Below are 15,868 nucleotides of genomic sequence, written 5' to 3'. Positions count from 1 at the left end.
TCACTGTTAGTAATCTTTATGCTGATTACAAAAATATTTAGTTAATTTAAAGTTGGATCGGTGCTTGTATGTATTATAGTGTCTCTTATTTTTATGAAATATATGTATATTGGAGTGTCTTGTAAATCAATGTAGGTGTGACACACCTGCAGATTGTGGTCGTAGTTATGTTGAATCTTTAGTGTGTTTATGTTTTGTGCTATATATGCTCCTAACCCTCTTTGATCAATGCAAACATGTGAAATGACAACTTCACAATTAGGCAGTGTATTAAAGTTACTATTGTCCAAGTGGAATCAGGCAAAATTATTAGTTAGTAATAAAGCAAAAAAGAAAAAAAAAATTGGATGCACATTTTGATATGTACTTCTCCCGATTCCTCGATGTTTTAGGTGTTCTGTTTAATAACCTAAAAACGTAAAGCAAACTCTATACTAAACAAAGAAGGATGCACAATAAAACCTCTCTAATACCAAACACCAAAACTAAAGAGAGCGATTGATATAGATCAATCTGAAGACGCTTGACTTCCAGAGTTATCACAGGGCGGTTCGATCTTCAGCTTCCTTCTCTTTCCCCAGCTGAAAGGAAGCCAAAAAAAAACACAAGTTAATTCAACAGATAGGAAAAAACTTGGAAAACAAGATAGGGCTTTTGTTTTTGTCTTAGCCCAGCTGCAAGGAAGTATCGGAATGGTTGTTGATTTAAGCTTGTAGATAACTTAGGCTCTAAGTTATCCTAATGAGATTAGGATTAGAAAGATTGAGAGTTATCTAAACAATTGTATTTACTAATGAGTTCAGGAAAATATTAGAGCTATATAAGGAGGTGCCATGATGTGGTACAACTTATCAGATTTGAGAGCTTAAGTTTTTAAGGTTGTTTCTTAAGCATTAATAAAGTGAGTTCTTGAGTTTGAGGTTTGATACTTTGGTCTTGAGGTTTACGTTTCAATACGTGGTATCAGAACTTAATAAATTGAAATAGTAAACAGAGATTGAAGCTACGAGAAATATGGGAGATAAGGATGATATAGGTCTTGTCGTATCGACAAAATCCAAAGAAGGCAGCCGCTCTAGTATCCAATGTCCGATGTTAACTGCTACAAACTACACGGTCTGGAACATGCGCATGAAGGCAGCCCTCAAAGTACACAAGGTGTGGAAAGCTTGTGAGCCGGGGATTAAGGATGATGAGAAAAACGACATGGCGCAAGCTTTGTTGTTTCAAAGTATACATGAGGCGTTGATGTTAACGGTTGGTAACTTAGAGACAGCAAAAGAAGTATGGGAAGCAATAAGATCGAGATATGTGGGAGCTGAGAGAGTCTGGGAAGCTCGATTGCAGACATTAATGAATGATTTTGCCAGAATAAAGATGAAAGACACGGAAACAGTCGATGACTTCTCCGCCAAGCTAGCTGAGATGTCATCAAAATCATCAGCTTTGGGAGCATATATTGATGAACCTAAGCTAGTGAAGAAATTCTTGAGTAGTCTTCCACGCAAGAAGTTCATTCACATCACAGCTGCTCTCGAACAAGTGCTTGATAACACTACGACTTTTGAAGATATAGTGGGGAGGTTAAAAGCTTTTGAAGAGAGAACTAATGATGAGGAGCAAGAGGAGACTCAAGGAAAGCTTATGTATGCTAATGAAGCTTCACAAGCCTATCAGGGAACCTACACTCGGGGCAGAGGTCAAGGTGGAAGGTTTGGTAACAGAGGAAGAGGTCGAGGACGACATAATAATCAAAGAGAGTATAAGGAAGGCAGAGATTCATCAAATCGTGGTGACTGGAAGGATGGTAGAGACACATCAAAGGTGGTGTGTTTCAGGTGTGATAAAACAGGACATTATGCGTATAATTGTCCTGACCGTTTGCTCAAAATACAAGAGACTCATGAGAATGATGACGAGAGTACGCGTGAGGCTGAAGAATTGATGATTCACGATGTTGAAAATATTGAAGAAGACACACAAGCAGCTGATAAGCTGATGATTCATGAGGTTGTGTATCTCAATGAAGAGAACATAATGCCTAGTAGGTTGGAGAGTTGCAAAGACAGAGATGAGATGTGGTATTTAGATAACGGAGCTTCCAACCATATGACAGGGACTCGAGAATACTTCTCGAGTCTTGACGAGACCATAACAGGCAGAGTGAGATTCAGTGATGATACTCACATAGAGATAAAAGGAAAAGGCACAATCTTCTTCATATGCAAAGATGGGAAGAAGAAGTTCCTAAGCGATGTGTATTATATTCCAAATCTCAAGAGCAACATTATTAGTCTTGGTCAAGCCACGGAATCTGGCTGCGAGGTTCGGATGAGAGAGGACTACTTGACGTTATACGATCGCAATGGTAACTTGCTGGTAAAAGCATCTAGAGCCAAAAATCGGCTATACAAGGTAACCATGAAAGTTGATGATGTTAACTATCTCCAATATGTAAGTCTCAGTGATGACTCGAAGACTTGGCACGCAAGATTGGGACATACCAGTGTACAAAATATGAGGAACATGACGAGGAAGAGTCTAGTTACTGGGATACCAGACATGACGATTGAGAAAGAAGTATGTGGGTCTTGTATGATGTGAAAACAACAGCGTCTCTCGTTCCCAAAGTCTACCCTTTATCGAGCCTCACAAATCTTAGAGCTTGTCCATGGAGATCATTGCATACCAATCTCTCCTGAGACAGCATCTAAGAACAGATATATCTTTGTCTTGATAGACGATCATAGTCACTATATGTGGTCGATTTTGATGAAAGAAAAGGGAGAAGCGTTTGCGAAATTTAAAGTGTTCAAGAGTACTGTTGAGAGAGAGACAGGGAAGAGAGTCAAGACGTTTCGGACTGATAGGGGCGGTGAGTTCACCTCCTGCGAATTCAACGAGTTCTGTGATCTTCATGGGATCTTGCGTCATTTAACGGCACCATACTCGCCTCAGCAGAATGGAGTTGTGGAGCGATGAAACAGAACACTACTAGAGATGACGAGGAGCACAATGAAGCACATGTATGTGCCCAATTATCTCTGGGGAGAAGCTGTCAGGCATTCGACATATATTATAAATCGAGTGGCAACCAGAACACTAAAGGATCTAACGCCATATGCGAGCTATAAAGGAAGGAAACCTAATGTTGAGCATCTTCGCGTGTTTGGATGCGTCTGTTACGCGAAGAAAGAAGCACCCTTCTTGAAGAAACTTGAAGATAGATCTCGTGCTTTGGTGCATCTGGGAACTGAGCCAGGCTCGAAAGCCTATCGTCTGTATGATCCGACCACTTGAAAGATAATCGTAAGCAGAGATGTTCTGTTTTGTGAAGATACACAGTGGGAGTGGAATAAAACAGAGGAGAAGCGCGAAGCAGGGAATGGTTTGGTCTCATTTGAGTCTAAACTATACGATGAAGAGGATAGTGAGAACAGTAGCAGCAAAGAATCTGATGAGAACAGCGACAGTAGTGGAGAAGATGACGATGAAACAGAGGATCCAACGGGTTTGAGAAAGTCATCTAGACAGAGTCAACGTCCAAGCTATCTGAGTGACTATGTGCTTATATTAGAGAACGTGGAGAGTGAAAGAATGCTCTTGATGCTCGACGACGAGCCGTGAGACTGGAATGAGGCTAAAAGTCAGAAAGTTTGGAGAGAGGCATGTGAAGATGAGATCTTGTCTATTAAAAAAACAAGACTTGGACACTTATGGAGCTACCTGATGGATGCAAAGCCATAGGGCTTAAGTGGGTTTTCAAAGTAAAGAGGAATGCAGACGGGAGTATCAATAAGCACAAAGCTAGACTTGTTGCCAAAGGCTATGTACAATGCTGTATGATTGATTATGAGGAGGTCTTTGCGCCTGTTGCAAGACTTGAGACAGTACGGGTACTTATTGCCTTAGCAGCATCGAATGGGTGGGAAATTCACCACCTTGATGTGAAGACGGCGTTTCTTCATGGAGACTTGCAGGAAGAAGTATATGTATCTCAACCTGAGGGTTTCAAAGTGAAGGGTAGCGAGAACAAGGTGTATAAGCTTCATAAGGCTCTCTACGGTTTGAAGTAAGCTCCCAGAGCGTGGAACATTAAGCTAAAAGGAATTCTCAAGGAGCTAGGCTTTGCTAAGTGTTCTAAGGAACCTTCGTTGTTCCATCGGCAAACAAAGGGATCAGTGTTATTGGTTGCGGTCTACGTTGATGATCTACTGATCACTGGAAGTAATTGTGAGGTAATTCGAGTTTTTAAGGAAGAGATGGCGAGTAAGTTTGAGATGACAGACCTAGGTAAACTAACATACTATCTTGGGATAGAGGTGTTGCAGCTTGACGGTGGAATCATACTAAAGCAGGAGCGGTACGCAGCTAAGATTCTTGAGGAAGCAGGGATGATTGATTGTAATGCAGCTCAAGTTCTGTTGGATCCTGGTCTGAAATTGTCTAAGGCAGAGAAGGAAGAAGGGATAAACAACAATGAGTTCAGGCGTAACATTGGATGTCTGAGATACTTGATACACACACGTCCTGACTTAGCGCAGTGTGTAGGAGTCGTGTCTCGCTATATGCATGACCCGAAGGTATCACACGGTGCTGCATTAAAGTAGATATTAAGGTACCTAAAAGGTACTATGTCGTATGGTTTATGTTACAAGAAGGACAGAGGAGTTAAAGGACCTGCAGGTTTTAGCGATAGTAGCTATAACGTTGATCCGGATGATGGCAAGAGCACTACTGGCCATGTTTTTTATTTGAATCAGTGTCCTGTTACTTGGTGTTCCCAAAAGCAGGAAATAGTGGCTTTGTCTTCATGCGAGGCTGAATTCATGGCCGCCACAGAGACTGCAAAACAGGAGATTTGGTTGCAGGATCTTCTCAGTGAGATCATGGAAGGAGAAGTCACGAAGGCAGTCATATATATTGATAATAAGTCAGCCATTGCCCTCACCAAAAACCCGGTCTTTCATGGACGCAGCAAGCATATTCATAGACGGTTCCATTTCATCTGTGAGTGCATCGAAAATGGACTCCTAACCGTGGAGCATGTGGCTGGAACCAAACAAAAGGCTGATATATTAACTAAGGCACTTGGGAGGCTGAAGTTCAAGGAGATGAGAGATCTCATTGGTGTTGAAGATGTGAAGGGTTGTGTTTACAAGCTTAAAGGGGAGATTGTTGATTTAAGCTTGTAGATAACTTAGGCTCTAAGTTATCCTACTGAGATTAGGATTAGAAAGATTGAGAGTTATCTAAACAATTGTATTTACTAATGAGTTTAGGAAAATATTAGACCTATATAAGAAGGTGCCATGATGTGATATAACTTATCAGATTTGAGAGCTTAAGTTTTTGAGGTTGTTTCTTAAGCATTAATAAAGTGAGTTCTTGAATTTGAGGTTTGATACTTTGGTCTTGAGGTTTACGTTTCAATAATGGTTGTCATTCTCGTCATCTTCGTCTGATGAAGAGCTCTCGGGCTCTACTTGTGGTCCTGATGAACCTCTCCCCACCATCGACTCTATCTGAGGGGTAAATTAGATTTGAATCAGTAGGGGACCAGAGTGAGCTACTTGTAAGACGATTTTAACAATATCTTTTTACCTGTTTGCGCAAAAGTCGGTTCTCTCCCAATGCTCTTTTCTCCTGGTAAAGCGTAATAAGCAAATGAAACACAGCTCGAGATGATGATGATGATGATTCAGTCTTTTGAATTTAAAAAATTGTCTGTCTGCACCTTTTGATCTTTGACACTAAGCAAGCTATCATTCAACTGGCTGAGAAATAAGATCCAAGAAAAAAATAATAAAAGGCCGAAACTTTTAACACAAGAAACAGACACACATGTTTAGGTCTAGAGAGAGAGAGAGACATACTCGATTGCAAGCTGTAATCTCTTAAATTCACTCGTCATATATTCATCTTTACGCAACTGCAACAACGACGGAGGAGTCCATGTAAAGGAAAGGGATAACAAGTGTTTATCACTACTTCTTATAGATGATAAGTTACTCATACCACAACACCATTTTCTTGAGAAGAAGAACAGAGTAGAAGCTGCTGTTGTTCTCTTAGTCTATGATCAGCAGCACTGTACCCATATCTAGAGAGAATTTGCTCCATACTTAAACACAAAACCTCCGTTAATCAGTCTCTAAAGATTAAAATCGACCCTTGTATGGTGGTATAATTACTAATCCGAGTCCTTAAACATATAAAACCCTAAGATTTATAATCTGCTCTGTTTTCTTTGGACACAAGGAACAAAGAAAGTTGATATTTTTTCCAAATCTCAAAACGAAAAGAATCGTTTTTTGTTTAGATTTACCTGCGGCTAGAGAAATGGTAAACCTGGCCGGTGTTGGAGAAGACGATAAGGGCGACGTCCGCGTCACAGAGATCGAAAGATGGTTCGCCTTCTTCATCAACACTTTGCGTCTGTTTGTAAATCTGACTTGAAGACTGTTCGCCTTCTCGATCTTCTTTAACTCAATCTTTCCTCTCCCCATCTTCTTCTTCTTATTCTTCTTCTCTCAACACAATCAGTCTGCTCTGCTCTGTAAAATCGAAAACAGAGAGCAAAATGAAAGTTGCAAGCCTTTCTTTGTATGTAACCGTCTGACTGAAAATATATAACCAACAAATAATAAACACATGGAATATGGTTTCCTTTTTTCTTTATGTCGATTAAATGCTAAGTCCAATATTATGTATTGGGCCTACAATAAAATTGTTGGGCCTACTTTTTATTGAGCTTAATATACAACAAAGTATTGGGACGGAGTTAAATCGTCTGCAGAATCGTGGAATAAGCAAAAGACCGTTCGATTTGTCAGTTACTGTTTAGAGAAGTTCTCTGTGCCTAATAAAAAAAATTGATTATTTGGCACCGAAAATTGGGATAGAACTTAGAAGTACAATATATGGGTTAGTTATTTCTTTAGTTTGCTTTTTCGTATTATAGGGCCTCACTTTTATGAAATGGATGTATTTTAGTCTTGTAGATTAACATTGGTGAGACTCGTGAAAATTGTGGTAGTAGTTTCCTTAAATTTTTAATGTATATTTTTTTTTGTGCTCCTCTTAGCCTTCATCATTGTAACCAATATTAGTAATCTTTATGTTGCTTCGAAGAATATTTATTAATTTTACTTAATTCTGTCTTTTAAAAAAAAAATTTTTAGTTAGTTCGGTGCTTGAATGTATTACACTGCCTCGTCCTTGTCATCAGATATCATTATCTTGGAGTCTCTTGTAGATCAATGTTGGTAATAAACTACTAGACTGTAGTCGTAGTTTCCTTGAATCTTTAATGTTTTTGTTTTGTGTTATGCTCCTAAACCCTCTTTGATCAATGTAAACATGTGAAATGACAACCTTCACAACTTTGCATTTTACGCTATTGATTTCTGTTAGATTTTATAAATTGTATATGCTGACTTTTTTACCATAACAGTGATTAGGTAGTCTTGCCAACATTCTCTCTCACTGGTTTAGTATCTGTGGGATTGTAAAAACTTATTGCTTAACTATATTTGACAACATTAACTGATATATACTTGAAAGAAAATATATTAGACAATTTAAGCATCAGAAATGTTTCTTAAAGAACAAGTTTACAATTCTGGAATTCTATTGATTGAGCTTTTACAATAACAAATCATTGAAAATCTGTTACTAGTGTATTGTGTTACAAAAAACAAAAAATATATGTTACTAGTATGTATCACTTGGTCCCCTCATCGTACACAGTCGGTGAAGCTTGAATTACTTGTATGTAATTTGTTAGTGTTGGGATTGCGTGAGCCCATGTCTAACTCTATTTATCTGATTAGTACGATATTGTCCATTTTGGGCTTTAATGGCAAGTCCGCATGGATTTACTTTTGGTTTTCATCTCAAAAGGCCTCGTACTAATTAGAGTTGGACATCTCTTTATATATTAGACTTTATTTTGTCTAATATCCAATGTGGGACTTAGATTGACATCTCACATTTTTTTCCCTCAAACTAAGAACCACAACTCATCTCTCGTGTGTTTCCTAATCACATGGCTTTCCTTTGAGAATGCTTCTCGCACAACATCACAGGTTCCATGATCTTCTAACGTTTCTGCAAACAGATCTTCTTATTCATCTTCTACCTGTTCTTACTTAAAGGGTATTTTGGTCTTTTGCATCTCTTCGTCAAACCGCTCTGATACCAATTGTTGGGATTGCGTGAGCCCATGTCCAACTCTATTTATCTGATTAGTACGATATTGTCTACTTTGAGCTTTAATGGCAAGCCCGCATGGATTTACTTTTGGTTTCCATCCCAAAAGACCTCGTACTAATTAGAGTTGGACATCTCTTTATATATTAGACTTTACTTTGTCTAATATCCAATGTGGGACTTTGTTTGACATCTCACATTCTCCACCTCAAACTAAGAACCACAACTTATCTCTTGTGTGTTTCCTAATCACAGGGCTTTCCTTTGAGAATGCTTCTCCCACAACATCACAGGTTCCATGATCTTCTAACGTTTCTGCAAACAGATCTTCTTATTCATCTTCTACCCGTTCTTACTTAAAAGGTATTTTGGTCTTTTGCATCTCTTCGTCAAACCGCTCTGATACCAATTGTTGGGATTGCGTGAGCCCATGTCCAACTCTATTTATCTGATTAGTACGATATTGTCCACTTTGGGCCTTAATGGCAAGCCCGCATGAATTTACTTTTGGTTTCCATCCCAAAAAGTCTCGTACTAATTAGAGTTGGACATCGCTTTATATATTAGACTTTACTTTATCTAATATCCAATGTGAGACTTTGTTTGACATCTCACTTTGATTGACATCTCACAGTTAGAATGTGCAGTAGAGCTAGCCATCTTGAATTTCTATGATTGATGTCGAATTCATGAAACTAGAAGTCCAAATGTGGGCATGTGGAACAGGGGCTATGATATTCTCTTTTCTTTAGGTCTGACTAAAATTTATGTCCAATATTATTTTTCCGTTAATAGGAACCGTAGTTTGCTTTAATAGATGGTAGATTTAGAAGTTCTGGACTTTGGTTTATGTACAAAATCATCCAGTTCTTTGTTTCTTTGTTTTTTGCTAAACAGTTCTTTTTGTTTGCTGCTAAGGAAACTCACTATTACACAAAATTATAAGAGTATGTGTTCTACAAACGGAATATATGATCGCTAAACTCAAGAGTCATGTTGTGACTTTGAGTTCAAGTTGTACATCACGGCTATTGTAGATTGATTGATCTGTAATCTCTTGAAGACAAAAAGAAGAGAAGAAGACAAAATATTACTTGTTTAAATAGACAATTAAAATTTCTTATGTACATAAAAAAAGATGTTTGATTTTTCTGTCTTTTTCAACTTTGTGTTAGATTATAAGATTTTGCATCTTGTATTTTTCTATCATCTATTGCTTGTTCATCTCTAGCTTCGATTCACATAAGCTGTGTTAATGTTCTTCTTATAATAAGTATTCTATATTTTTGTCCACACGTATAGGCTTTATAAACTTATAGCTTTTAGCATGTCATGTTCACGGCACATAGTTGAGGAATCAAATCAATCAATGCCCATATATATAATTCGTGAACAATCATGATCATTATTTCTTTACATATATATTTGAGAAAAGCGTAGTGGTCAATGGCTCATGGAGCTTATGGACCGAGTAAAGTAATCAACTTAGACGGTGGCGATACGACTATCACGGATGTTGAGGGTGACACGTAGAGAAAATATCACATTGCAATCGCCAGGTTTGGTTGCGCAGTAAGCGTAACTCGTATGTGACTCTTACCGTCATTAGTGCCAAATAAGAAGGATCTTAGTTGTTCCCCCGTCATAACACACACGTGCTACGTTTGAATTAAAACATAGGTTTAAGAGACAACTCACGCACATGCAGTTGAATTGCACTTGTGCTGTTTATTTATCAGTCATGCATGTGTGTTGTTCTCCCATTTGTCCATTCATGAATTTTTAAATCTTAATTCGATTGACTTCCTTTATTTAATCGTTTCCTTATAGGGAGTCACGTATCTAGTTAATAGCGAGATCGAATTTACATTTTTTTCTAACAAGATCGAATTTACATATATTAACGTATATTGTAAGGTATTATAATGCACAATAAAACAAAATTTGCCTTTTGTTTAAGAATATACATGGCGAGGACATGAGAGTTATACATAAATCGTTTGTATTGGAAGTAACAACGCAAATAAGGAATAGGATTTGAATTTGTCTTTTGACAGATAAATTTCTGAAAAATTAATCAACATAGTGATGAAAAGAAATGAATAGTGGCAGAAGGTAAAAAGTAGGTAGTAAAACCATTAACATAATTGTTAAAACAAAATCAAAGTTGAAGAATATGATGTCAAAAAGAAAAAGAGAAACAAAGTTAAACTAAAGATTAGTTTAACTGAGTATATATACAATAATGAAAAATATATATAGAAACAAAACTAATATTACACAATTTAGTTTTAGATTTGAATAATCAAGAATTTTGTTTCAAAACCTCTTAATAATCCCAAAAATTGAAGATTTGACATGTAAATTAAAAATAATTTTTACACGTTTTAATTGATATTTTAACTTTTTGATATTATGTCTCTTCCAAAAGTCTTCAGAAACTAATTTTACCGTCTTCAAAAAACCATTTCCACCAATGAGATCCAAACGTGTATGACTTCATCTAGACAACGATCACTTGTGGCAGCCTAGATTTGAGGAATAATCAATTCATTTTAAGCAATAACCTATAAATTTTTTAAATTCTGTTTTTTATTAAAAACAGAATTTACAATAATGTTTGTTGCTGCCTTAAAATACCCCTTCATTTGCAAGAGCACAGATCTTCTCTTAAGTCCCACTCTTCCTTTCATTGCTTCTTCTCTGCTCCAAAGCCAATCTCTCTTTGGCTAAACTTTTACTCGAACACACAAAAATGGTCATTAAGATTCCTAATACTTTCATTAAAACCACCTCACTTCTCTCCTTAATCCTATACATCCTAATAACAACAACATCGAATCCCCATTCAGTTTTAGCTGATGAAGTTACCGACGAAGAAGACCCCGAGTTTTACATTCTTGATGAAACTCCCACGATACTCTCAAACGCGACAGTTTCATCCAAAACTAGATTGCTAGTTTCTCAATACAAGAAGATCAAGAAGGGAATGAAATGTCACGTGGAGAGTTACAACATTTGCAATGGAGTAAAAGCTAACAATGGCACTAGCCTATTGCATTGCTGCAAGAGGCATTGTCGAAATATTCTTGGAGACATGAATAACTGCGGTCGATGCGGCCACAAATGCGGTTTTGGGCAGCGTTGTTGCGGTGGTGTTTGCACGTACGTTAACTTTAACCCTAACCATTGTGGGAAGTGCACTAGAAAGTGTAAGTCCGGGGTTAAGTGTGAGTATGGATATTGTGGGTATGCTTAATTTTTTTTAAAATAATTGAAATTGAGTGTTATAATTTATATTGTATTTTTGAGCTTTTATATTGTTTTGTTTTGTTTTGTGGAAGAGACCGTTATAGCATATTGTAAGGATTTCAAGTATACAAAATCTTCATGCATATGCACGTAATGATTTTGTGGGTGAGTATACATATGTAACACAAATATAATTATTAAATAAAAAAGAAAGAAAATGTTATACTTAATCCTTTGTAAACTATTATCAGAAAAATCAGTCAAGCCAATGCAGAAATTAAGTTCATGGCAAAGAGGAAGCTAAATGTTCCCAGCGAATTAGTATTCATCTTACCGAACCAACTTCAACAATTTATGCTGTAAATTTTCCTACCTAAACTTTTTTTACCGTCCATCTGCTAAGATCAAGTGGTAGACGGTCCTGAGACGTTCCGAATAAACACTCTATCCGGCTTTTTTTACCGTATCTATTTTATTCTAGACTAACATTTATTTCAAAAAAAAAAACATGAAGTATTAAATTGTGTTGATAAACCATGTTGAGTCAAATGCCACATATATACTTTCTAGGGAAAATTTCATAACTACCGAGTAAAATGTCATATGTCTGATTTCTGGTAAGTTAAATGTCACATGTAATTTTTTTCTAAATTTTACTCGAAAAAAATGTACTCAATTTTTTTAAAAAAATATTCTAAAATCCGAAAAACCTAAAATTCTTAAAATCCAAAAAAAAACTGAAAATATAACCAAAACCCAGAAAAACTATAAAATACACAAAAACTCAAAATATATACTTGAAACTCCAAGAAATCTACAAATACCTAAAACAAAATATATTCATTTAACTAGAAAATTTAATTATATTGAATGCCAAAATATACCTGAAACCTCAAATATACGAGAAAACCTAAGAAAAAAACTACTTAGAATCTTAAAATATATTGTGATACTCAAAATAAGTAATACTTAGATTATTCATTTATTTGATGGAGTAAAATAGCCCTATGTGAACCTAGGTCATATACTCTCAGACTTTTGGGCATCGTTTATGTTCTAGTTCATGTAGTTTATAATTTATTTTTCTGAAATGAAATATGCATGGTAACAAAGTTCAGGTAGGAAAAACACTACGAAAATTGTTGAGGTTGAAAGTGATCCTCATCATAGCTAGGAGGTCCGTATTCAAGAACTAGCAAAGGCTTCTTACAGAAACACTCCCAATCTATGAAAGATCAGATTACTTCAGAGCAAGATAATGGAACAATTTATATATAAGTGAATTCAGACTCGGACAAAGATCATTAGTTTAGACGTCAGAATGTCCAACCGAGATCCTGTACCACTCAGCCTTAAGACAAAAGACGACTCTACAGCAAAACTTATCAGCTTTCTATGAAAAGATTTTCTACAAAGATGAAAAATGACCTCAGGGTAACCTCCCTGAGCAACTACTGTAACATCAGCAAATTTTTCCATTAGTGAAACTGATTCCTCAACACAGATTATAAAATGTATAACACAACAAATCAGTTATTACTGTTTCACATTTTTGGATAACATTGTTAGCATAAGAGATCTTTGCTAATGTAATAATTGGTGTCAATCCACAAGTTCTGTTTATGTAAAAGATTCCATGTATATACAAATATGAAGCTACTCACCACTAAGAGAGTGCATTCTTGGTCTCCTAAAAGTCAACAAACAGATCTAAACATATAAACTACGAACTGTCTGTGTTTAGAATCATGAATTTCAAGATGGTCAAGACATTTGAATCCATGGAGAGGCCTCATAACTCTCTATGAATGCAAATTTCTTGGCTACTCTGAAATTTTATGACACTAAACAAGACAGACGTTGTTGCCAATCCCATCAGCTTCTAATCTAACTTATCGAAGGTAATAGAAGACAATGAAGAGAGCTAGAGCGAGCGCAAGTGCAGCAGAGAAAACACTCCAAACCCATAACCTGTGAGCTCTTCTACGCTTTAAGATGGCTTTAGGAACAGTGTCGTTTCCTTTCTTGTGATGTCTGTACCTAAGACTTCTCTGTTTACAACTCGCTGATCTCCCATTTAGTGGTTTCTCCTTACTATTCTTCTCCTGCTCTGATCCCTCAGTGACTGTCTCTGGCGTTCTCTCTAGATCCTTCTTCTTCTTCTTAGCTCTCTTCTCAAGCTCCTTGAGTTTCTTCTCAGCTTCCTTCTTATCTCTTGCGGCAGCTCTAGCAGCAGCTTTCTCATGTAGCTTCCTTTTCCTTTCCATCGCTAGTTTAGCTTTCTCTAGCTGCTCTTCTCGTTTCTTCTCCTTCAAAGTCTCTTCTTCCTCCTTCTCATCACTCTCCTCCTCCTCCTCCTCCTCCTCCTCCTCATTACTAAACCTCTTGAATTCTATTTCCATGTTCCCCACTGTTTCATCTCTATCCTCAGTATCTACATCACTTTCTGAGCTCCTAATCCGCTCATCAAGTGAAGGCAAGATTCTTTTCTTGTAATCCTCCCTAAAAGCTTTGTCATTGTTCCAACGAGACATAAATTTATCAACCTATTCAAAAGACAAGACCAAGTAAGAACACAAAAACTCAAACCTCAGAGACATAAACACCCCAAAGTTCAAAAAAAAAAATGGCTAGAAGCTAACTAGGCGCTTTATATGGGATTATTGATTAGACGGACGCCTAATCAATGTTCAGAAAAGATGGCCAGGCTCCGCCTAAACCGATTTTTTTTAGAACACTGACCCAATAGACTGACAGAAACAAACCTCGGAGTTAGCAAGCTCTTCAAGATCTCTAAAGTTTCCAGAAGCAGCTAACTCTATAGCCTTCTTCATGACAACACGGCTCTGGAAAAACGCAGCATTCTACAAAAAAAAAAAAAAACTTTAAACACCAGTTAATAAAAAAAAATGACATTGAAAAAAAAAACACAAACCCCTTTGTCTCGTTGGATCCTCAAGAACTTAATCCTTTGAAAGGCTCTGTCTCTTTGATCAATCACACGACCCAATTGAGCATCCAACAACTCCATCTCCATGTTAACCTCACTTAACCTCTCCCTCAAGCTGTTAACTTCTTGATCCATTGTCAAACTCTCCAACGAAGCAACCAAAGACAATCTCTCAGCCTTAAACCAAAGATCACACAATTTTAACACAACTTGTGACCATAAAAAATCAACAAAAAAGGAGGAAGCTTTTACCCTTTTGGCTTTCAAACTGTTAGCAATGTGAATCCTCTCACTGTTACAATTATAAATCTCATTATCAGCTTCATCGATCTTAGCCTTAATCTCAGGGTCATCGTAAGCAAACTGCTTAACAAAGTAGAAACAAAAACGATTCTCTCCACACCACTCTCCTTCCTCCTCACCGGAGAACAACACAGCGTAGTCTTCTTCCTCCGTTGTCTCTCTCGACGACAGATCTCCGTTTGACTTCCCGATTACAAGCCGTCGCGCATCGCAGATTGAAACCGGAGAAGAACCCATTTGCTCCTGTCCCACGAAACCACCAAAAAAAAACAAATAAAGATCAGACCTTTATGACAAAACAGAACAGAGTCTTCAAAGGGTTTTAACTGAAGATGTAATAAAGGTTTAAGCTTTAAGGAAGAAGAAGAACAGAACATACGAGAAGATGTTTCGGAAGTAGTACGACAGAGAGAGAGGGCAGACTTTTTGTTGATCCCATAAGAAGGAGAAAGCTGAGTTCTAAAGATTAAAAGCCTCGATTTTGCGTTCACATTTCGATTTTTTTATGTTTCTTTGTTTCTTCTTGAATATCCAAACAAGAAAGATTACGTTTTTTCCTCCTAAAGGCTGCTCTATTTTTAATAATAAATCTTTTGATTTTTAGAACATATTTCAATTCAAGATTTTTTTTTTGCTTTTTACCTTCGCATTTCAATTTTTTATTTCTTGTTTCTATTAGAAATATCTAATTTATTTATTTTTTCTCCTAAAGGCTGCTATTATGGTATTATTTTCATTAAAAATATTTTAATAGTTTTTTTCAAAAGATATTTATAGATAAATTTCAACGATTTAAAGAGCTCTTCTCTAAATCTTTCAACGATTTCAATGATTTAAAGAGTTCTTCTCTCGTGACAAAAAAATATATTCTTCTCTAACTTTACCAGCTAATAGATATTCAAAGTAAAAAATACAAGGTTCTACGTTATTAATTAATGATTTAATTCTCATTAACCAGCTCATAGGTTCTTGAGGGTCAACAGTCAATTCTATGCTAGTCTCAATTAACTAATCTGTATTAAAAAAAATTAATATCAAGAAGAAGAATATTAAATGTTTATTATTAATTTCAGGTATAAACGTGGTCCATACGTACCTTCATTACCACCGACTTGTTTTTCTAATCCAGTTAATGCAACTCAACCAGAA

At 36.6% G+C, this 15,868-nt stretch overlaps 3 protein-coding genes and 1 pseudogene across 3 annotated transcripts; 2 read left to right on the top strand and 2 right to left on the bottom strand.

Annotated features, from left to right (window-relative positions):
* Positions 1 to 250: 250 nt before the first annotated feature.
* On the bottom strand, positions 251 to 6,646 carry LOC108858098 (agamous-like MADS-box protein AGL18; annotated as a pseudogene).
* On the top strand, positions 4,263 to 4,610 carry LOC130497763 (uncharacterized mitochondrial protein AtMg00810-like). The gene has a single exon (XM_056990898.1). It carries the CDS (start codon positions 4,263 to 4,265, stop codon positions 4,608 to 4,610), a length of 348 nt encoding a protein of 115 aa, XP_056846878.1.
* A 4,287-nt stretch (positions 6,647 to 10,933) lies between the features above and the next one.
* On the top strand, positions 10,934 to 11,475 carry LOC108859995 (protein GRIM REAPER). Its single transcript, XM_018633905.2, has one exon. The coding sequence runs from the start codon at positions 10,970 to 10,972 to the stop codon at positions 11,471 to 11,473; it is 504 nt and encodes a 167-aa protein (XP_018489407.1). The 5' UTR covers positions 10,934 to 10,969; the 3' UTR covers positions 11,474 to 11,475.
* Positions 11,476 to 13,062: 1,587 nt separating this feature from the next.
* Positions 13,063 to 15,256, bottom strand: LOC108838752 (proton pump-interactor 4). Its single transcript, XM_018611659.2, has 5 exons — positions 15,099 to 15,256; positions 14,669 to 14,962; positions 14,402 to 14,593; positions 14,232 to 14,330; positions 13,063 to 14,012 (listed from the first exon to the last, which is right to left on the bottom strand). The coding sequence occupies exons 1-5, from the start codon at positions 15,156 to 15,158 to the stop codon at positions 13,359 to 13,361; spliced, it is 1,299 nt and encodes a 432-aa protein (XP_018467161.2). The 5' UTR covers positions 15,159 to 15,256; the 3' UTR covers positions 13,063 to 13,358.
* Between the last annotated feature and the right edge of the window lie 612 nt (positions 15,257 to 15,868).

The sequence above is a fragment of the Raphanus sativus genome, chromosome 1, assembly GCF_000801105.2.
Source record: "Raphanus sativus cultivar WK10039 chromosome 1, ASM80110v3, whole genome shotgun sequence".
NCBI lineage: Eukaryota > Viridiplantae > Streptophyta > Magnoliopsida > Brassicales > Brassicaceae > Raphanus > Raphanus sativus.
This window is presented reverse-complemented; position numbering and strand designations above follow the sequence as displayed.

Bases quoted from the DNA above. Each gene is read 5' to 3' on its own strand.
- LOC130497763 (XM_056990898.1), top strand. From the start codon at position 4,263: ATGGCGAGTAAGTTTGAGATGACAGACCTAGGTAAACTAACATACTAT.
- LOC108859995 (XM_018633905.2), top strand. From the start codon at position 10,970: ATGGTCATTAAGATTCCTAATACTTTCATTAAAACCACCTCACTTCTC.
- LOC108838752 (XM_018611659.2), bottom strand. From the start codon at position 15,158: ATGGGATCAACAAAAAGTCTGCCCTCTCTCTCTGTCGTACTACTTCCG. The intron at 14,963-15,098 runs GTATGTTCTGTT...TTCGTGGGACAG, and splicing joins TACTTCCGAAACATCTTCTC to GAGCAAATGGGTTCTTCTCC. The intron at 14,331-14,401 runs GTTTGTGTTTTT...TTTTTTTTGTAG, and splicing joins GGATCCAACGAGACAAAGGG to AATGCTGCGTTTTTCCAGAG.